This window comes from Pelodiscus sinensis, chromosome 2 (genome assembly GCF_049634645.1).
Source record: "Pelodiscus sinensis isolate JC-2024 chromosome 2, ASM4963464v1, whole genome shotgun sequence".
Lineage (NCBI taxonomy): Eukaryota > Metazoa > Chordata > Testudines > Trionychidae > Pelodiscus > Pelodiscus sinensis.
The window spans coordinates 14,347,607-14,371,392 of NC_134712.1; the positions used below are offsets into that span (position 1 = coordinate 14,347,607).

General features: G+C 41.7%; 1 protein-coding gene across 2 annotated transcripts in view; it reads left to right on the forward strand.

Moving 5' to 3' along the window:
• KCNQ3 (potassium voltage-gated channel subfamily Q member 3) overlaps positions 1-18,677 on the forward strand; it is a 274,082-nt gene extending 255,405 nt beyond the window's left edge. For both annotated transcript variants that reach the window (XM_014573849.3, XM_075920121.1), the window contains exons 11-14: positions 3,298-3,429; positions 6,283-6,381; positions 8,022-8,106; positions 9,598-18,677. In XM_014573849.3, coding sequence (XP_014429335.2) covers positions 3,298-3,429; positions 6,283-6,381; positions 8,022-8,106; positions 9,598-10,335 — 1,054 coding nt within the window. In that variant the 3' untranslated portion in view covers positions 10,336-18,677. The remainder of the gene's footprint in view (positions 1-3,297; positions 3,430-6,282; positions 6,382-8,021; positions 8,107-9,597) is intronic.
• The last annotated feature ends 5,109 nt before the right edge of the window (positions 18,678-23,786 follow it).

Sequence of the window (23,786 nt, forward strand, 5' to 3'; positions counted from 1 at the left end):
ACTAGTAATGCCGATGAATTATTTAGGTTGGTACTAAGGGATATAATGAAGATGAATGGGACCATGTTTAAAAAGAAGAGAAAATGTAAGCAGAATTTTGAGAAGAAGTTCCTGGCAACGAGATCTATTAGATTGTGAAATAATTTTTCTAGCGAATTGGTGGAAGCCCCATTATTTGGGAACTGGATTGTAAATTCCAAAGCAACAAGGGATTGTGATGGGTATCTAGTCTGTCCTCTGTATAACACAAGCCAGATAACTTCCCCAAAAATAATTCCTAGAGTATGTCTTATAGAAAAATGGCCAATCTAGATTTTAAAATTCTTAATATGGTGAATCCTTGGTAAATTGTTCCAAATTGCATGAGACAGGACAGAACAGTTCCCTATTTTAGAGAACAGTCCTTCAGTGCTATCCAATGGCCTTGAAGATTTAATAGGTCTTTTCAATCTATTTTTTTATGATTTATCCTAATATTGTTTGCTGATGATGGAACATAATTTGTCATTTGGGTATGCATGGAAGATATCTTAATATTTTCATTCTTCAAGCAAAGCTTTCTTAATTAAATTTGAAAACCACCTTCTGTTATTTTTTTTCTACTGAAAATTACAAGAAATGTTAATCTCATGGGTGTTTTTCAACATGGAAAGCCCCTACTCTCCAAGGTAGGAATGGACACACAATTCTCTAGCTTTCAGCTGACCCCAATACAGGTGTCCCCTCTGTTCCCCAATTCAGTTTTTATACTCAGCAGACCTCAGAGCCTACATTTGGCCAGATTGTAATTGGAGATGTGTGATGCTTGTTGATTGGTATCACAAGAAACATGTTGCAGAGGACCAGTGCTGACAGTAAAGGATAATTCCAAGGGTCAGTAATGCAAACCACACATCCAGGATAGGAAATCAGCCGGGTGACAGCTTGCTGCTCCCCCACTCAGAAAATCTGGCCAATCTGCACCATCCCACTTATCACACAAAAGCCACAGAAAAATCTATTCTCCTGGCACTTGCACTCACCATTGATAACTGTTCATTCTTCACCATAGCGTAACCATCTTCCAGGGGAAAGATTCATGCCTCACTCTGTTGAGCACGTCCTACATAGCAGCAATTCACCGGGGGTGTCCACAATTCTTTGAATATGCTGGCAGCTGTAGCAGAACCCTACGTGGTCATGTTCAGAAGTGTCCTTAAATAAGGCGTGCACCCTATCAATGAGTGCATGGGAATGTGGTGTCCCATCTATAATTTTGACTTAGGGCACATCTGCACTGCACAAAAAGGAATCCATGTCAGCTCACTGGATTCAAACAGTAGTGAAGACACAGTGACTCAGTTTTTAATTCAAGTTAGCAGCTCAAATTAAACCCCAGGTTTCCCTGTTGGCTTTGACTCAAGCTGCTAACCTGAGTTTCAAAGAATTGTGGACACCCCTGGTGAATTGCTGCTATGTAGGACGTGCTCAACAGAGTGAGGCATTCTAGCACTTGCCCTGGCATGGATCTTTTGTGTGATAAGTGGGATGGTGCCTCTACTGCTATTTAACTTGAATTAGCAAACCCAAGTTAGGAATACACTTTTTTTTTTTTTTTGCATTGTATATGTACCCTTGGGGTGCATCTGTTACCCAGGATTCTTTAAACCCAAATTCTCAGTAACATTACTCTCTGCAAGGAGGAATCAGGAAATACACCCAGGAGAGATGCAGCACCTCTGTCTTCTGTGTGGCTGGCACAAATCACACAAAATTAAGTGTTTTCAATTAAAGCCTTCACTTTATTAGTCTCTAGCATTCTCACAAGAATTCCATTACTCAAAGTTTTTGCTTTATTTAGTTTCAAGCACACACACAAATACAATAGGTTATAAAGCAGCCCCAAACAATAGTTATCTATGGTCTCAAGGGGTCTTGAGTGATTAAATGACAAGATTCAAGTGGCCGCTGTGCACCTGTTGTTGGGGATTCTAAGATATGTCCAGAAAGTCAAATCCAAATGCCTGAGACCTGTCTTCCCCTTTTATGGTAGGAACTGCTAGTTACATCAACAGCATGTCAATCAAAGAAAAGAAACATTAAATAAGCACTTTTTAAGCTGTTAGCTATATAGATGTATTTTTGCAGAGTCTGCAGTCTCATGGGCCCTGAAATAGACACCCCAGAAGTCAAATATAAATAGACTAACTGTTTTTCAAAGAGGCTTACCCCAGAGAGGACATAAAGTCAATTTTACTCCATGTGATCACAGCCTCCTCCTCCTGACTTTGCCTTAGTTATTCTAAGTTCCTGCAAAGGTCTATTAAATGGCCAAATATAATAAGCAGAATAATTGGTAGTCCAGCTCCAAAACTGGCAGTGACTTGGACATCTGGGTGGTTGCTAAAATGCATCTCTACATGTTCACATTGCAGCTGGGAGCAAGCCAGATGAAGAAAGACTTGTTAGTGGGGCTCTCTCTAGTGTGTTAACTGTAGCATTATGGAAATTGCAACTCAGATAGAGGCCCAAACAAGCCACCCAATCTCACAGCATTATACTCCCTGGGTCCAAGTTTAGGTGATTAGCCCATGACTACACTAATGCTGCAACATCCACATTGCTATTTTTCACACACCAGCTGGAGCCCAGCTGGTTCATGTCTGTCTACCTAGATTGGGAGGCTCGTTCCTCACTGCAATGTAGAAATATTCTATGAGACATCCTAGACATATTGCTATATTACATTAAGAAATGACATTCCAGGGAGCAAGTTATCTTACTGCCCTTTTGAAGGCTTGTCTGTTAATGTATGGTCTCTAACATCTCTAAATTAACCAATGATGGCTTATAGCTTAGAGATGAGGTTGTTCGTTATTTTTCTCCTGTAAAGCTAATATAAACTAACAGGTGCAACAAGTGAGAAAGGAAAATACTGTACAAATGGACTTTCTTTCACAAATTTTAATATTTATGCCTCTCAGAATAGTAATATATTGTGCCCCCACGTACACTTTCAGTTTATGAACACAAGAGAAGGTACTGGTTTAAAACTGGCTAATATATGTTAGTGTGGCATCATTTGAAAGCTCTGTTTATTCATTTGTTTTACATGGGATAATGATGAACAGCAAAATAAGAAATCTGTTCTTAACAATGGTGAAGTATTAGGTATTCCCTGTATTGTTGTGAGATGAAGTAATACCACATGTTAAATTACGTATCATTCAAAGCATGTTGCCCGACTAGAGCTTCATCTATAATTGACCATTGCACTGTTTACAGAGGAGGTTAATAATTGTTCGATTTACTCCACAGAATACTACAGTTTCGTCTCTATAAAAAAAAATTCAAGGAGACTTTGAGGCCTTATGATGTAAAGGATGTGATAGAGCAATATTCAGCAGGGCACCTTGATATGCTTTCCAGAATAAAATACCTTCAGGCAAGGTAAGATTGCTGCAGAATGTGGTAAATGAAGTTTTGGGTATGTGGTGAGGAAGTGCAATTGTTCTGTTTATTTATTTTATTTATTTATTTAAAATATTTTTACCCCGCCTCGCTATTTAAAATATTCAAAGGGCTTACAAAATTGTTAAAACTATATATAAGAATAAAATACAAGACCTCAAAGGGGGAGACATAAAATCTTCTATGACGCCTCAGGAAGAGGGACATACATACACACACACACGCACACACACACGTACAAAAACTCACCAATGAGAACACAGGTAAAAAGGGTGGCTGGCTTTAGCCTGGTGCCGAAACAATGCCAGCATTGGCACCCGCAAATGTCCCAGGAGAGAGAATTTCATAGCTTGGGGGCAAAAGCTGACAAGATCCTATTTTTTTGCTGCTAGACAGCTCAGACTCACTCAACATGTTGCTAATGATACGTATACAAAGGTTGTTCCTTTGAGCATCAGTAATAGAATCTTTAAACTATCCAGGTGGCATTTAAGGAAGGTTAGCATCCAACAAGAGCCAGTTTCTCAACTCACCCTTTAAAAATAGTTTGGGAGTGTCTCAACCTCGTATGAAAAGAATATTGCTTAGGCATTAAAGCAAACAACTGGGAGTCAGAAGCCCTGGAAATGACTCTGAGGTTTGCAGTTGAGTCTCTGTGTGACACTGGGCAAGTCACCTCTAATCTGTACAAACAAATAAGACTGAAGTAGGAGTGGTAATCTATGACAGCCATTCTTTGACATTATTGACCTGCACCTTGTGTGATCATTTATACAACTGCTAAAAAGTAAGCACTGACAAATCAGAAAGTGACATTTTAGGTTTACTTTAATGTGGCTGCCACCAAGTAGATTCAAACCTGGGACCTTTGGAGCTTAGTGAAGGAACCACTACAGCTTGAACTATGAAGTTACCTGACTCTTGTCTTAGGCAGTAGAGCTCACTTGTTCTTATCTTTCTCTGTAAGTGGTCTGAGTGCCACTACATGGGATAATGGACCACACTCACTGGCTGTGTCTAGACTGGCAAGTTTTTCCACAAAATCATCTGCTTTTGCAGAAAATCTTGCCAGCTGTCTACACTGGCCGCTTGAATTTCCACAAGAACACTGACGATCTCATGTAAGATCGTCAGTGTTCTTGCGGAAATACTGTGCTGCGCCCGTTTGGGCAAAAGCCCTCTTTCACAAATCATTTGTGCAAGAGGGCCAGTGTAAACAGCACAGTACTGTTTTGCGCAAAAAAGCCCTGATGGCTAAAATGGCGGTCAGGCCTTTTTTGCGCAAAAGCGCATCTAGATTGGCACAGACGCTTTTCCACAAAAAGTGCTTTTGCAGAAAAGTGTCCGTGCCAATCTAGATGTTCTTTTCCGCAAATGCTTTTAACGGAAAACTTTTCCGTTAAAAGCATTTGCGGAAAATCATGCCAGTCTAGACGTGGCCTCTAGATGTGTGGGTTACATATGCATAGTTGTAAAGTAAGTGATGACAAAAGATGCACGATAATGAAGAATCAGGCCTGGAGCTGTTACAGATCTTTAGGTAAAAACGAACAGCTGAGCAATCCAAAAGGGTTTATTCTAGTGTTCTTTTGATCTCTCTTAACCTAGGCAAATTCAGCTCAACTCTACAGTTTGGTTGGAGATGGGTAAACTTCCCTTTTAAAAAAACAAGCTGCACTTTTCTTTTCTTTCTACTTCACAGCTTATTATTTATTTTTCTATAAAGTTTGTTGTGTGTGTTCTGCATAATTAGTGTCTTCTGTTCCTATCTCACTTTTATTGACATTATGTAACAATGGCTATTTGCGAATCTACTACTTTGTAGATTTTAAGGCCACAAGAAACCACTGAGATCATGTGGTCTGACCTTCTACATAACGCAGGGCATGGATTTTCACCAAGTAATTCTTGCATCAATCCTGGAAGCTGTGGTTGAACTAGTTGCCTAAGCCCATTTTCAAAGTTAACTTACATAGGAGCCTAAATCTCATTGGATGGCAATGTGGGAATTGGATAGCTAACTCCTTTATACACTCCTCTGTAAATCTCAGTTTAGAGTTTTACCCATACTCATCTGAACTTTAGGAGTCTGCATAATTTTTATGGAAATTTCAGAAAAGCAAGTGGTTTAGCTTTCCAGGTGTTTCACTTCTAGTCATATTGGAAGTACCAGGATTGCCTTTGGTGCTACGCTTTAACACTTCAGGATTAGAAGTGCTTGAACCTGGGAAAGTAATTTTAATATGAGTTAATAGAATATGTGAGAGCCTCCAAAACATTCCATCCTGTTTGGTTCCAAATACAGGCAAATACTCAGCAGGTGGACAGCTTGAATGGCCTATATTTTCTTCAAACCGCTAAAATAGTTCATTAATAACCAAAACTATGATGATATTTAAATAGGAAAACTTCCAGAAATGTACTGGATTATTAATATGATTATAGAGGATTGTAAATCTGGAGACAAATTCTGTTCTCATGCAGCTGGATTAGTGTGTCTTCACTGAAATCATCTGTTTTGGGGGTATTTCTGGAAATCAAGCCACGGATTTAATGACATAAATATAGATGTTGGTGCTATTTTTAAATGCCTAACTTTGAAAATTGTGGCCTATGTGACAAATCTGTGGTAACACAGTGAGTCGGTGTCTGAGCTGGGAAGCCCAGTCTGTCACCTTAACAATGAACTCACCCCCTTGCCTGTTGAGATTTGAGATTGCTGGAGGGATTCAAAGTGGTTTTCATTTCCTGTGGATGTTTAAAGAATTTCCTGTAGATGTTTAAAGAAGACCTTGCACACTTTTATCATATCTTGTTCTTTTCTTCTTTCAGAGTAGATATGATTTTTACCCCCGGACCTCCATCTACTCCCAAGCATAAGAAATCCCAAAAGGGAGGAGCTTTTTCTTTCCCTTCACAACAGTCTCCCAGGTGAAGTGATTCTGCTTAACATTGTGCACAGGCTGTAATTGAAATAAAGTGGCCACTCATGTCCTAACATCTTTGCAGTTATTTCAGTCACCTCACCATCATGCTGCCATATTAACACAGGCTGAATATGAAATGCTACCAGTTGGAACAAACATCTGTAATCATAAGATAATGGATTTTTGGCTGACAAAATTAGACGCTGGACAAACATTCTTCTCTTAATGTAACTGCCCAGAGATAGGGATGGCAGATTAAAGACTTGATATTGAAGGTATAATATGAGAATAGTGTAGAGTGAGCCTGATTCACCGCTGAGTTACTCTTTTACTCTAGTGTAGTTCTGTTGATTTTGGTTCTTGGAGGCTGTGTGGCCATCTCTCCCTGTCAGTTTCTGAGGGAGGCCATACCTCCTTGCTGTCAAAGGTGAGCTCCAAGGAGGGGAATTAGCTAAACCTAGCGTGTCAGTCCTCTGGCCAGCAGAACAGTGCAATAGCCTATGAACTCCAGACCCTTGGTCAGGGCAAGGCAGCAAACAGTAGGTAGGGTTCTAACCTGCAGTCGGGGGCAGAGCAATTCAGTAGTCCTTGAGCCCCACACCATAGTGGGACAGCCAGCAATGAGTAGGTTCTGTAAGGGCAGAGTGGCCAGGTAAGGGTGAGCACCAAGCACAGAATAAGAGGCTGAGATTGGGATGCCTGAGGAGTACAGGCCTCATGGTCTAAGGAGGGGGAGTCATGCCTCCCCAGTGGTGGGGTGGCAGGAGGGACACAGGCCTGCCCCACTCCATTGCATTCCAACCCAGGGCCCAAGGTGGCAGAGTGGTCTACTGCTGGGTTAGTGGGGATCCACCCACGACATGGTGACCTTGTATCAGGCCAGCTCCCACCCAGACTGTTGTCTGGTTTCCCAGGGCTGCTTCGTATCCTCCCCCTCAGGTGTACTGTGTCTGTCATCTTGGGGAGCTCTGGCCAGTCCACAGGTGGGGCCCCAGTAGCTCCTCAGCACCTGAGTCAGCCAGCAGCCCACGGAGAACCAGCCAGTGTTCAGGAGGCAGCCCCAACAACTCCTGGACTGTCTTTAGCCAACAGTCCTGGAAGCTAAAGACAGACCTCAGGAGGCTGCCCTGGCAGTTACTCTGTGGGCTCCAGCAGAAGGAGGGATGTGTTCCTCTCCACGGTGGCCCCAGCTCACTGAGCTGCAAGTCCCACCCTTTATACTTCCCCTTCCTGTCCCACCCTTCCACTTCTGGAGGAGTGAATGTGGTTCTCCTGGTTCAGCCCATCCAGGGGCGTGTTGTGATCCTTCCCTGTCACTCTTTAAGGCAGACCAGGCCTCCTCACTACAGTTACCATTAAACCAAAGTAAACCAAAGGAATGATGCGGTGGCTAGTCAGGCCTAGGTTTCTATATCTACTTGGCTTTCTACACTGTTCGGGTAAGGGACCATCTTTTTGTTTTGTGTTTGTACAGTGCCTAGCACATCAGGGTCCTGGTCTATCATTCTGGTTCCGAAGTGCTAATATAATAGAAATAAATAAGGGTCATTATTATTATTTACTTCTGTTGTCTTATACAACAGAAATAACTTATTGTAATGAAATGGAATATTCACTGCTAACAAGACTGTTGGTTCCTTTTAGAAATGATCAATTTATAGCCAAAGCATCCGCAGCAGATACAGAAGACCAAAGCATGATGGGCAAATTTGTTAAAGTTGAAAGACAGGTATGTATTTGCAGTTTAAAAAGAGAGACTTGTATGTTAGTTCTCCATGAAACTACTAAGCAACTGAGTGCTGTGTGTTTTACAAAGCAGTTTGTGCATTTTAATTTTGGTTGGTGAGATGGGCCTACACCATTAAGTTTCAATCCAGATTTACTAACTCAAAAAAATTCATCATTGTTCTACTTTGGTGCTTTGCTTTGAGGCTATCCATGACTATCTGGCTGTACTTTATACTCCTCTAGCAGATACTTTTTGGGTACGTCTACACTGCAGCGCTATTTTGGGATACTTTGGTATCTCGAAATAGCTATTCCACTTCTTGACAGCACACCCATTATTTCTAGATATCTTTCAAAATAACAGGCGTGCTATTCCGACATCCCTGTAAACCTTGTTCCACAAGGATTAAGGGACATTTCGGAATAGCAGTTTATTTAGAAATTTGGCACTATGTAGACAGCTCCAAAATACAAAATAAACGATTTCAAAATACACTTGAAATAAGCTACGCAATTTGCATAGCTCAGATTGCATAGCTTATTTCGAGCTAAGGGTTCAGTGTAGACACACCCTTCATGACAGGTGTTATTTTCTGCCTACAGTTAAACTGTACATGCAGATCACTGTACTTGCACTTCTAAATACATGATTGTGTGTGCAACAAAAGGAGGAGACCTTTTGCATCAGCAGTTTATGTTATGGATGGAAAAATGTAGGCATAAAAATGTAGGCATAAGTCTAGGTGGAAGGGAATTTTTTTTGTTTTTTTCTTTGAAAAAAGGCCACTTTTTTCGAAAAAAACTCCTCTAGTCTAGACACACCCTTGGGCTACGTCTAGACTGGCATGATTTTCTGGAAATGCTTTTAACGGAAAAGTTTTCCGTTAAAAGCATTTTCGGAAAAGCGCGTCTAGATTGGCAGGATGCTTTTCCGCAAAAGCATTTTTCGCAGAAAAGCGTCCGTGGCCAATCTAGACTTGCTTTTCCGCAAAAAAAGCCCCAATCACCATTTTCGCGATTGGGGCTTTTTTGCCGAAAACAAATCTCTGCTGTCTACACTGGCCCTTTTGTGCAAAAGTTTTTCGGAAAAAGACTTTTGCCCGAACGGAAGCAGCATAGTATTACTGCATAATCACTGACAATCTTACATGAGATCGTCAGTGCTTTTGCGGAAATTCAAGCGGTCAGTGTAGATAGCTGGCAATTTTTCCGGAAAAGCAGCCTCTTTTCCGGAAAAAGTGGCCAGTCTAGACACATCCTTGGAGTTCATAAAGTCATAAAACAGGTTAAGGAGAAGGGATGAAGCAGCTAATGCATACTTTGCACCAATTTCAGTGAGAAAACCACATCATTCTCCTGTAGCTGCCTTTGTGACAAACCCCAGTGGTAACATATAATTGCCAAGTAAAATGTACCAGTGGAAACAACTGATACTTGTTGCATTAATGACCAGCCATGAACCATTTGGAATCTCACAACTGGTATTTTTCAGGTGCACGATATGGGGAAGAAACTGGATTTTCTAGTAGATATGCACATGCAGCATATGGAGCAGCTGCAAGTACAAGTCACTGAGTTGTGTCCATTGAAAGAAGCTGCCTCTCCTACAGAAGGGAAGAGAGAGGAAAACAGATACTCTGAATTGAAAAGCATAATCTACAAATACTCAGAGCCTTGCACTCATGAAACTCCTTATAACTTCCACCAGGTTCCAGTACACAAAGTCAGTCCATATGGTTTCTTAGCACAGGATCCAATGAATTATTCACTGCCTTTTTCATTAGGTGGGCAAAACTCTGGCAAGTTGCAGGCCAGGCCTTCTTCGACTTCATATGCTGAAAGGCCAACAGTTTTGCCTATACTCACTTTAATTGACTCCCAGGTTAGATACCGGTCCCAAGGGGACTTGCAAAGCCCCAGTTCTGACAGGATATCTCCAAGGCAGAAAAGAAGCTTGACAAGAGACAGTGACACCCCGTTATCCCTTCTCTCCGTCAACCATGAGGAACTTGAGCGCTCACCAAGTGGATTCAGTATCTCCCAAGATAAAGATGATTTCCCTTTTGGTCCAAACGGGGGATCCAGCTGGTTGAGAGAGAAACGCTACCTAGCAGAGGGTGAAACAGATACAGATACTGACCCGTTTACACCAAGTGGCTCCATGCCTCTGTCTTCAACAGGGGATGGGATTTCAGATTCAATATGGACCCCTTCAAACAAGCCGGTTTAAAAGTGGTTGGAGAGGGGGGTCACTGGTTGACTTCTCCATGTGATGTAAACATACTTTGTATATCTCACTTACTGTACACCCAAAGCTTACTAGTTCAAAACACCAATGGCTGCATAAGATGCATGTGATATTAGTGGTAGTCATTCTGCACCATTTCATACAATTTACTAATGCAGTTTTTTTCATGCTACCAAAACTAAGCAGCGTAGTTTTGAGCATGGTTTGCATGACTTTACACTATATAAATGGTCCAGCTAATTTCTTCTGTGAAACATATCTATCTGATGTTCTTCACTATAATGAGGGTTAGAGCAACGCCAGGCAAGACATGATGGCTCATGCTACTTTTTGTAAACAGAGCAACAAAGAGAAAATAGTTTCAAGAGCAATGTTCATATGTGGAAATATATATAAATTATCAGAGCCGTATCAATGCCCCATTTTCCAATGCAAGTGAGTAAATCTCTATCCAAACTAGCCAAAATCTTTCAGGATTTTTAGCAGGGAGAAGGTCAGGTCAAAGTATATTACTGATTTAACATAATTTCTGTAGCTGAAAGACTTCTCTGTATCCTATCATACAAGTATCAGTGTATCAAATGCAGTGTAAGATGGAAATTAGGGACAGTTTTGAGATTTGCAAAGCTACGTGGAAGAAGTGGAAATATGTATTTCATTAATGCAAGTTCCAAATCTACATCCCCTTGACTGCTGCTTTGAAAATCTTGCTCAGAGGTTATAAAACCACCACCAGAGTGATTATAATCAATCTTAGTGTGCAGAAAATAGCTTGCTAGTTCTATTTATATGTAATAGCCCCAAACTTCCTACCTTGATTGATACAAAACAAATAGCTGCAAAAGAAAGTATCTTGAATGTAGGGAGCTCCTGGCTTTTATTCATAGCTCTTTTACTGACTCAAGTCATGTTGGGCAAGTCACATAATGGCTCTGTGCCTCAGTTTCCTCATCTGTAAAATGGGGATGATACTTCCCTACCTCACATAGGGGTGAAGGCTCAATTCATTGATGTTTTAAAGCAGGGGTCGGGAACCTTTTTTGGTGGAGCTACCACACACTGTTCCCTGCTGCAGCCACATTATTGAAGGAAAGGAGTTCTGGAGCTTGCCCAGATGAAGCCAAGCCTTCCTCCCTAAAGGCACCCCATGCAGGGAAGAGGTTGAAGGGGCTTCTCTTCCCTCCTAGTCCTGCAAAGGATTCCCCCCCCCCCCCCGGCCGCCTTCTCTCCAGTCCCACATACCTCCTTAACTGTTAAGGAGGCATTGCTGGCAACATGTCTCCAGTTTTCCAGATGCTGTTCCCTGCTGCAGCCAGCCTATTCAGAAAAGGGGTGCAGAGGTGGGGGGTGGGGAAAGCTGGCTCCACTGTGGCCTCCCCTTCTTCTGAAAAGGTGCCCCATGCAAGGAAGGGGCTCGGGCTTCCTTTCCCTCCCACTCTGGGACGGTCCCCCCCTCTGGTCCCACAAGCCTCCTTGCCAGCAAAACTCCTTTTGCTGGCAGCCTCTGCAGCTGCCCGAGCCCAGGAAACAGCTCCAGCCTTTTTTCTGCTGCCACCTCACCAAAACGCCACAAGGCTCCTCCAGCACATGAGGCTTCTCTCTCCTGCCAAATCTCCTGTACGCGCCTCTCCCATGTGCAGAAGAGGAATAAGAAGTATCCGGCCATGCTGCAGTGGAGGTGGGGGGAAGTTTTTAAAGCAGCCCCCGGAACTCCCTGCAGTGTTTCACGGCCGCTGGACTCCCTCCAAGGGCTGGATTAAACTGGCGGGCTGGATCTAGCCATGGGCCAGAGGTTCCCCACCCCTGTTTTAATGCCTTTTGAGACTCTCAGATGTAAGGCACATTAGGAGTGCGAAGTCCAACAAACTGTTCAAGGGGAGTTCCATGTTCAGGTTGTTGGCAGGATGTTGTGTAAACGGACCAATCTAAGTAAATATATGACATGTTTAATAGCATGTTTGTAAATCATGCCATGATCATGGACCCAGCCTCGAGCAACTCGGGACAGATCCATTCCCTGACTCAGTCCAGCTATCTCCACAGGGAACCGCACATTTTTCAGAGGGAGTAAGGAAAGAAACTTTCCCTTAAGGCAACAATGGAGTGCCTGCTTGGAGTCCATTCCAGCCTAAGAGCTGGAGTCACCGTGACTGAGGGGATAGTGGAACGTAGACCCAAGACGTGTACTCTAAACCTGGCTGGGAAGCAGGGCTCCAGACTGTGCATGGGATCCTGGACTTGATGTACCTCATCACCAGATCCTAGTGCCCTCACTCCTCATGTTCTGGAACTGCACAGACTCTGGCCCACATCCTCAAAGGTACCTGCGTATCTAATGCCCACTGATTTCAGTGGAAGTTAGGAGCCTAACCTTGAGGACGTGTGCCTCTGTTAATCCATACACACCTGGCAAGGGATGAGTAGTGGCAATTGGTCCTGAGTATTAGTGTGGTGGCCAACAAGGATTACTGAGTTACTGCGAAATAGATCATCTCGCTGGAACCTGATAGGAAACACAGAGACTAAGATATCGCAGTGACTCCTACTTGATCTTTGGCGGTTAATAAGAAAGTTGGTGCTGGGCACTACTGTAATTGCTGTGTATATTGTGACAACAACCTGTCTTGTGCAGTACTGATTTGCCAGCACAGGCTTATTGAAAGGTGGCAACCACAGTTCTGTGTTATCCTCCACAGACTCTAGGGAACACTGCTGCGTGAAGAATGGTCAAGCAGGGCGTGATTGTGAGTTTTCCACATGGGGCTGTCTAGCCATTTATGCTAAGCTGTGGGGCCCACACCCTGGGGTTCTGTGCGGTCCTTCCTTAAGCAAAGCTCTTCCTTGCTTTTCTGTGGGAGTCTGATTGAGTGAGAACAGAGTGAAAGCCAAGGTGCAGACTGCGTACTGTAGCAGAGCCTGGGGCAGTGTGGCACTAGCATTGCCAGTGAGGAATGCTTTGCCTGGAGTCCATGAGCATGCAGATCTATGCAGCTGCTTCTGCACCCTTTTATGGTGTGCATCTCCCTGCCCTCCCTCCCGACAGCAAGCCAGCTTTGCTCTTCTCTTTCACTGTGCAGCCCCATGAGAACCAGACACCATGTGTTTCTTAAGACAGGATCATCCGGTTTGGGCCCATGGAAAGCTTTGACTGGGTACGGATTTAAGGAAGCCACAATGAACTGACCCGTTGTTTGTGTGTTGGTATTGTCCTGGAAGGATGCAGCTGGGCATTGTGAGCACATCCAGCCCTGCAGCAGTGTAATGAAATACTTGGGCCTGGTTCTCCAGTGTATCCGTGCAGCTGGGTCTCGCGTATGCCTGTTACACACAGTCCTTCAGGGGAAGATTCCTTGTTGGTTTCTTCCCATCTACGCTTGTGTCTATTTATTGAGACTTCACAGAGTTGCTGATACCTCATGACAATCATTTTATTTAGGAACCATTCCACTTGTATTTTAGATTTTTGGAGGGGAGGAGAATTGGGGCTTTAGTCATTTCTCATTCTTCACATCCATTTAAAAGAATATAAGTTTTTTTCCCCCCTCAAGAGTTTATCTGTTCGTGCTGCTGCTCCCTCACCTGAATCCTAATCCATCACTTCAAGGGCAGGTCTTCAGCTAGTGCAAATTATTTTACTTCCACTCTCATCAATGAAGTGGCGCCGTTTTATCCCAGTCCTGTCAATGACTGCAGATGACACACTGAGAATTAAACAGATCCTCACCTAGTGGAAATTGGCCTAGCTCCACAACAGTAAACAGAGCTCAGCCAATTACATCAGCTAAGGAGAGGGCTCTGCTTGTGGAGATGTTCTTAGGCTACAGGCTGCAGTGACATCCGGCCTGATTTCTGCAGCCGTTTTGTGTACAGAACAGCTATTGATCTCAACAAATGTTCTGTATTAGGTTCAATTACACAGCCCAAATTCAAGACACAGAGAAAATAGATGACAAATGGTAGAATCTATTTCAATTAGGGCATTTTCCACAAGTTTTCTGGATGGCATCAGTGATTCTAGGAAGGACCTGCACTAAACTTGAAGCTGTGCTTTACATGACACTAGTGCACGGAAGTGGATTTGTCCCTTTTGTTTTATGGTTGAATGAAAAGTTTTACCTCTGTTTATAATACTGTTGCACTGCTCTGTGACAGATCGAAATGGCATGTTATTAATTACAAGACACATACTCTTGATTTTCAGAGGGGCAAAGCCCCTGCAGCTCTTGTTGGCATTGTGAATGCTTAGCCCCTCTGAAAACCTGCCTAAAACTGAGCAACCAAAGCTGAAGGCACCCAAAATTGGAGGCCGCTTTGGAAAATTTGGGTGAGAATGATTACCATTGGCTGCACCTCTGTACTGCCCCCTCGCTCCATCCCTCCCCTATTTCATCCCTCTGCATTGCAGTTCAGGCTTTACATGCCACAGTCCTGCCCTAAGCCAGTAGAGTAATTGAAAACAAATCCTTTTCAGTGTTAAATCCGGATGACTATTAGACACTGTACTGATTTTAGTGAGCTTCTTTTAAAAAAAGCGGAATGTGAAATAGAGTACAGAATGCTCAAAAAAAAAGTGGAAACAAGCTGTGAATACTTTAATCTTAAGGGGACATTATTTGAAGGAAACAAACGAAGGTTTGATTTAACCAATATTGCATGTTTAAGGGGGAGGAAGAGAGGAGTACCCCATAATGTCTATACGTATTAGCGGAATTGCCTTAACGTTGAACTTTCAACACTGGACTGTGAGCCCTGATTTGATTTGATAAGCAGCATTGGAGAATGTTGCTGTTTAAAAGGGGGGAAACAATGCATAGCTTTTGGGAACACAGGGTAAGGCTAAGACAGCTACACACTGAAATAGTAATGACATTCTTAAAGTCAAATTAGGGCTGTGTCTTAATATTTGATTGTAATGAAACACATGGCTAGCCAGGGCATAACTGCTGGGCTCCTCTGAAGTCTACAAGGTGGATATTTGGGGGTCTTCTGTAACATAGGTGGGAATTCTGCTTTCAGGAGGCATGGTAAGCACATTTTAATGTGTGTTATCCAGCACACCACACAGATCTGGCACAGCTCCCTCTTCCCTTTGAAGTAATCTATGCAGAAGTCCTCTGCACGGAGCAGAAATTGGGTTGAGATTGGGTGTATATAAATGCTGCTTTTGCGTATCAGCACATGCTTGCAACCATGCAAAAAGGGCCTCAATTTAACCTGTTATAAATCATTTCAGGTGTAGCATTGTTGTTGACCAGTGGAAAATAAAGATATTTTCAAATATGTAGCTCGCCTATCAAAATTAGACCATGCCAGTTACTTAGAATTAGGACACTGAATAATAACTAGAGAATTTCTTAATAAAACAGGCTTATTTTCTCTGACTAGTTAGGGGCTAAGAAGGGGGTAGGGGACCTCACTCAGTCTTTGCCAGGTCAAATCACTGAATCAATGGAAGTTATCCTGAGCAAAGACTGAGGAGAAAGTGAGAAAAGATCCCTAGAACTGGCCAATTATTGTAATAATTTATTTTACAGTGTACAAATATCACCCATTACTCAAGGTTACCGTGGGTAGGAAATAGTAGATAGCAGCATAATAATAAAACAAGAAAGCTGGTTACTTCCTAAATATTTTTTTTGGCCTACTCACCAGAAAAGCATCCAAACTTTGAGTCTTCTGTACAGACCAAATTCTGCATCTTGAAGCCATTTGTACTGCTAAGTGTTAAGTGCGTAGTAATTTGCAAGGACGCTTAGCTACTCTGCACTTATCTAACATCCCCATAATGGGCTTTCTCCCATCTGGTACAAATCCACATATCCCTTTCCAACATAATGAAACTGCACTAATTTACAACAGCTGTAGTGCTGGCCCTGTGAGTGAAAAATTCCAAACTTTCCTCCAAAACTGCTCACCAGAATCGTGTGAATCCAAGGTTTGTATGTGCGGACCCAGTCTTTGCATATACAAGCTAGGAGGTTGTCTACAGGATAGTCTCGTGTGCATTTCCTTTTGTACATTCGAATGTGATGGTGGTGGGGAGATTGTGCACATAAAATGGAAGACATTTGGAAATCTGGTTCTGAAAATTTGAACGTGTGAAAATTTAACCCCTGGTGCCTTTTCTAAATAGACAATGTAACTAGCCACAAGGGCCCAGTTCCTCAAAGGTAATGAGGCTCCAAATGGAAGTTAGTAGCCTCAACAGGTTTTAAGAACTGGGTCTAAAGTTCTAATCATGTGACCATAATGGAGAAGGCTTAATAGATGTAATGTTTGCATTTACCATAGCAGTGACATGATATTTGTGCTCTGTGACATAAAGGACAGTATTCAAGATTATTAGTCTGCATACAAGCACTACTTAAAAAGCCATGCGCTGTTTTATAGACTAGGCACACCACATTCTTTGAGAGGCATTGTTCGGTATGTGATTTGAGAGTGACATCTGAAGCAGCATTCATTTTCATAGCAGAGCAGTGTATTTACATCGTTCTTCCTTTAGCACCTGGAGTTTGTTTTACTGGCAGTAACTGCAGTAAGATCGGGCGTCCCTTTGAGTCTGGGCTGAAAATGACTCTGTTTACACATTATTAACCTTAAATAAGATGAAATGTCTGAATCCATGCTTTGCTAACTCTGAAAGCCTACTAGGGACCAACCATCTATTTTGGCTTGACAATGCTTCTTGCAATATGAGTCACTGTATTCATCTTCCATAATTGGCAAGTATTTAGGGCTTTACCGTTCTCCCTTAAGTCAGTGGTTAACCTCTTTTTTCAATAGGATCAGGAGAAGGTCCGACTTTTACAGTACAAACTACTAATCTCAATTTATCTATTCAGTCTATCAGCATTATTCCTCTTTGAATGGGCCAATTTTGTTTAGCTGTGTTTTTCCACTCACTCTAATAAGTAAAGGGCAAACTGTATATCATTTTTTGAAAAGGTAATCTCTGTTTATATTGTTCAGCCATCCTTGCTACTTTATTGTCATCTAAACTCCTTTCCCCTACGTAAAAATTTACAGTGTTTCATTGTTACAGGTGCACATGCCAAGAAAAATTATTTAGTTTTATCAAACTCAGTTCCATTGTCCATTTATGGAGTTTGTACCTTTAAGAAAAATTTAATTATAAGTTTGAATGATGACTGTTGGCTTTTCTTAGGCTTGATCATAGAGTGGTTTACTGTGCATCAATCTCATAGAACTTAATATGACTTTAGCATCTGGAAGGATGTCAGATCTATCCTTAAAAAGCATTTAGGGTGTGTTAGCTCTGGTTTTGTCCATATCTTTGCTGCACTGTTTAAGGTTCTAGGAGGAAATAGTTGAAAGTTTTTATTACTGCAAATTGTATCCCAGGATCCTGCATGCTTATTCATACTTGCATGGAATCCTACTGACTTCTGATGGACTTCATGTGAGCATAAGGGCCCACCTATGGCTCAGAATAGGGAGAGGTGTGCACTATAACACTCAGAAAATGCAGATCAGGGAGCAAATTGATCTCAGTTATAACTCCATGGATTACAGTGGAAACTGACACCAGGTCTGAATTTGTCCCTGTAACTGCAAAATATGCCATGAAGAGTCAGATCTTGCATCCTGAGACAGCACAAACTCACACTGGTCTAGCTTGGGGGTTCAGATGCACAAGGAATGGAGGCCTAAATTTTCTCCAAGGTAAATCATGAATTTGGAGTTGTCTTGATTTTTGGATGCCCCATTTTAAGACACCTGTAGGGCTTCATTTTGAGTGGACCAGCATTCAGCACTTTTGAAAATCAAGCTGCGTTGAAGTGTCTTATGTTGGTCACCCCCAAAATTGAGGTGCTGCACAATCACAAGTCACTTTTGAATATTTCAGCTGCAGGGTCTGATCCTTAACAACCAGTTTTTTTACCCATTCTCATGCAGCTAAGTGAGGCAAAACAGTGGAAGTAGGAACTAATTTTCATTCTTAAGAACTTGCTAAAATGTAAGATGACATAACCAACTGCATTTTGTTTTCTAGTTTAGGGCATATAATTATTACTAGTATTTGTGCCTTGCTCACTGAAATCTTCTCCATACTACAAAAATGCTTTTCAGATTCTGGCTGACAAGGGAACACAACTTTTATACAAGTGGCCTTTAGTGCTCTTTCTAATATTATTTATTGTACTTTTTAAACGGTATGTGTAATTTATATTCTGGCACTGTCTGATATTTGAACCACTTTAATATGTTTATTTCAATATATTATGCAAACAATACTTCTTACCTGATTTTTTATGTTCTGTCTTTCAAAACTCACACCACTTATTAATAAATAGAAATTTCCATTATCACGTGGAGGAATTTCATTTGATTTGAATACTGGCGTTAGAATCAGGCAAGTCTGAGGAACACAGGCCTGATTCTGCCCCAGCTGAAGTCAGTGGCAAATCCCCATTGACTTCATTCGTGCATAATTGATCCAGAGCATTTTTCTTGTTCTTGCACGTTGTCCCATTGACATCAGGGTGGTGGAATTAGCCGCACAATTATATCACTATAGTGGTTCAGTCGCATTATGAGTTACTTCCATACATTTACTAAAAGAGATGTATATTAACAATAGAAATCCAGCCATTCGAAACAACTACTAATCTATTAAAATTCAGGTGGAACCTCTCTAGTCCAGCACCCTCAAGACCTAACCAATGTCAAACTAGAGCGTTTGCCAGACCATGGGAGTTCAGTATTGTCTAGCAGCATTACCAACACTTTGGCTACATCTACACTGCACCTCCCTTGTGCCTGAAAAAATGAGGAAGAATGGCTCTTGCGCAAGAGGGATTTTTTGTGCAAAAAGGAGCTGTGTAGACAGCTCCTTTTTGCTCAAAAGCTTCTTGCGCAAAAACGGACCCTAATTAATTATGCAAATGAAGATCAGCAATATGCTAATTTGTGCTTCATTTGCACAGACTTTTGTGCAAAAGAGGTGCAGTGTAGATGTAGCCTTCCATTGCTTACTGAGATGTCAGAAGACATTTAGGGGTAAATTAGAGCCAAATAACAGCACAGAACACAGAGTCAGAACTGGTGGCTGTAAACAAACTTTATGGGCTGTGGGAACTTGGCCATGCCCATGCTAAATGGACATCCAGCTAACTAAAATCATACTGGATCACGGATATTGCCGGACCAAAGAGCGACGGATTAGAGAAATTCAACCTGTATATTCAAGCTACATGTAAAATATAATATTCACAATGTAAAAAGTATGATGGGCACATCTCCACAGCAGAACAACAAAACAAAATGCAGCAGCAAGTCTTAGAGCCTGGATCAACTGATTTGGGTTTGTGTGGTGTGGCTAAAAATAGCAGTGCAGATGTTTGGTTCAGGTTCCAGGCCCTTCCCGTCTCACTGGATTTTGGAGCCAGGCTCCAGCCTGAGCCTAAAAGCTCTATTTTTAGCCCATTGCAAGAGCCTGTCAGTTTTTCTAGGCTTTGAGGCCTTGCAAAAAGCTGCTGTGGATCTGCTTATCCAGAATAAATGTACCTATTGGTTAAAATATGGGACTGGAAGTCAAGGTTCCTGGGTTCTCTTCTCATTTTTCCCACAGACTTGGCCTGTGGCCCAGGGCAAATCAGTTAATAGCTCTATGCTTCAGTTTCCTTACTTGTAACATGGATACCATACTACTTACCTACCTCCCAGGGATGTTGTGAGGCTTTATTAATGACTGATGTGTAGATGATCTATGTGTGCCACTTCCCCAAAGCACTTTCTAAGAACAGATTGATGTAGTTTTCACTGAGATGAAGCTGTTAGTGCATTTGTAAAAGTTTAATGTTAATTACCATGGTCTGGTTTGGGTGTATTTTTGCATCAACAGCTGATCGGGAAGCAGATGCACTTCACTGGCTCAGTTACATGACTACGTTCCCTAGTGCTGTGTGTCAATGTCCATGTTTGTTTCATCACATTGCAGTGGAATTTCCTAAGGGAGAGAAGGGAGGTGGGTGTGTCTTCGAGACACTAGATTTCTGGAGGCTTGTCTACATGGGAAAAAAGCCTGGAATAAGTGTGTAAATGACGGAACCAGAAGAAAACCCCTATGGTTTCAGCCATGTGACTATCACCAAGCAGTCCACTCTGCTCAAAAGTTGCAATACAGTATGAAAAGCTAGCCCAAATGTTTGCTGGAAATCAGATCATGCCAAAATATGCTGGTTCTTATTCTGATCTTATTCAAACCCCAGTGTACATCAGGAGTAACTCAGCTGATCAATGGAGCTGCCTTGGTCTGAAGTCAGCTTAAGAGCCTAATTCCCATCTTATTTACTGCCAAATTTCAATAAATAGCAATAGGAAGAACAATATTTTTTAACAAAGCAGCAAGCTACTTCTGAATTTTGAGCTGCATTTGTTAGGATTAGGAATTTTATTGCTTTAAAGATTTCACGCAGCAGACATACTTTTATTGCCTGACCTATTTTCATAGCAAGAAGAGGACAGTATCAAATGCATTAAAATGTTTTCACAGAATGTCTTAACATTAGCTTGGCTTGCTTAGAAACTATAATAGTGTGAGAACACATCTGAAGCAACCGGAAAGATACACAGCAGGATTTCACTGCAAACACTTGCAGACAGCAGGAGGGGTGACATTTAGACGGACGTTTTACAATTACGGAGGTGAGCCATTAATCCATTGTTTACAGGCACTGAAATGTATTGCACTGGATCTTTTCCCTAGCCATCTTCCAGCTACTAAAGCTTGCCAAGGAAGAGAATGTTTCTGCACATGCCAATTTTATCTCTACTAAAATGCCACTGAAGTTATCAGTTATTCCAGGGATTAATTTGGCCTGAGCAGTTTAATCACAGACTCATAGAAATGTTGGAACTCAACACAAGTTAATTAACAAAGAAATCCAAGCCAGGAAAAGAAGATGTAATCATCTTTAAATAGGCGCTCATATATAGCGTGCTACATTGGCAACATTAATGAGCATTTGTATTCTGGCTCCAGCCAGCTCCACCTAGCCTCCCTTCCCTGTACATTAGACATGATTTTTGCAGGACTGCCATCAGGAGGGCACATGACGTTGTCCTAGGTCTGGGCCTAACAGAGGGACTCCTTTCCTAGAATCATGAATAATTTGGGCAACTACTCCCCAATGTCACAGCAGCAGAAGGAACATGACTGCTTCTTTTTCCGTCACTAGTCCCTTCATGTGTCTTTCTCTTTCTTCCTCTCAGAATCCTTTCCTGGCCAGTTTAATCTCCAGGGGCCTTTTCCTCTTTCATGGGCATTTCCAACTGGACTGGATAAATCACTAAACATGTAGGCTACGTCTAGACTGGCATGATTTTCCGGAAATGCTTTTAAGTTTTCCATTAAAAGCATGTTTGGAACAGAGCGTCTAGATTGGCACAGACGCTTTTCCGCAAAAGCACTTTTTGCGGAAAAGTGTCCGTGGCCAATCTAGACGCACTTTTCCGCAAAAAAGCCCCGATCGCCTTTTTTGCGATCGGGGCTTTTTTGCGGAAAACAAATCTGAGCTGTCTACACTGGCCCTTTTGCGCAAAAGTTTTGCACAAAAGGGACTTTTGCCCAAACAGGAGCAGCATAGTATTTCCGTAAAAAGCACTGACTTCTTACAGTAGGAAGTCAGTGCTTTTGCAGAAATTCAAGCAGCCAGTTTAGACAGCTGGCAGGTTTTTCCGGAAAAGCAGCTGATTTTCCCGAAAAACTGGCCAGTCTAGACACAGCCCTCTTGTGCAAGAGGGCCAGTGTAGACAGGGAAGAACTGTTTTGCGCAAAAAAGCCCCGATGGCTAAAATGACAATCGGGGCTTTCTTGCGCAAAATCGCATCTAGACTGGTCACGTGCTTTTCCGTTAAAAGTATTTCCACAAAATCATGCCAGTCTAGACGCAGCCTAGATGTCTAAATAGTAAAATGGGTGAACTAGAGTGCCTCGTATGGAACGAAGATATTAATATAATAGTACCACAGAAACTTGGTGGAATGAGGAAAATAAATGGGACACAGAAATACCATGATACAAAATATATTGGAAGGACAGAACAGGTTGTGCTGATGGGGAAGTGGCATTATATGTGAAAGAAAGCACAGAATCAAATGAAGTGAAAATCTTAAATCAACCGAAATGTTCCATAGAATCTTTATGGACAGTAATTCAATGATCTAATAATAAGAATATAGCATAAGGGATCTATTTCTGATCACCTGATCAGGTGGTAATGGTGATTGTGAAATACTAATAGAGATTAAAGAGCCTTTAAATTAAAAAAAAAACTCAATAATAATGGGGGATTTCAACTATCCCCATAAAATCTGTAGAGTAAAAATATAATTAAGAAGGCAAAAAAAAAAAAAAAAGAATTTGAAGAACAGGTAAGCAAAACCTCAAAAAGTAATAAAAAATTTTTAAAGTACATCAGAAGCAGGAACCCTGCTAAACAGCTAGTTCTGCCACTGAACAATTGATTGACAATAAGTTTTTTAAGGAAAAACTAAATGAATTCTTTGCTTCCACTCAGCGCCTCTGGGATGGTGCTGATCAACTGATCACAATAGGTGGGAGGAGCTGGGAGAGTGGAAGAGGAGCTGTGAGAGGGGGCTACCAGTGGATGCTAAGCCAGTTAGCTGAAGCGTGGCATATTTAAAAATATACACGTGGGAAGAGGAAAACAAATAACCTTCAGAGATGCTCTCTGTTGAACCTGGCTTATCAGAGCATGTCATGAAGTGGCCATCAAGCATCCTTTCAGACCTTGATTCCTGTGATTCCTTGAAGGGATTTGTCAGTTAAGCCAGTTATGGCCCATCAGAAAGTGCCAAATTGCTAACCAATTAACCTTAATGTTCATAATAATTTGATTAGAACTGGGTGTATCCTCTTGGGTGAAAATATTGTAGATCTGACTACTGAGTCCTCCTTAGAGATGTTACATGATTTAAAAGGCACTAACTCCATGCTCATATATCCAGTACACATGACAGTAAATACACAGCAGAATCTGGGCAAAAAAAAATCTATCATTTATGGCGCTCACCTTTTCTTTTTTGATAAATAAACAATGAAATGATGATCGATTTGTTCCTAGTGAGGCATAGTTGAAATCTAAAGACTATACCCCTGAGAAAGCATCACATAATTCACTGGGATAGTGTTTTGAGTAAGAAGTCAGCATTGTATCTAATAATGATCCCTGTGTTAAAGTTGTTGCAGAACAAGGCCATATTAGCTGAGCATCACTCCACAGTGGGGCAAAGTTAAAATTGCAGAGTTCAAAGATGAAACGCTGTATGATGTAAATCCTGCTGAAAGTCAAATTATATTCATGTCCAGACATCAAACGATTTGGAATTGCTCCCAGAAAACACATTTTCTCAGGTACAGCTGTTTTTGTCTGTCACTATACTGG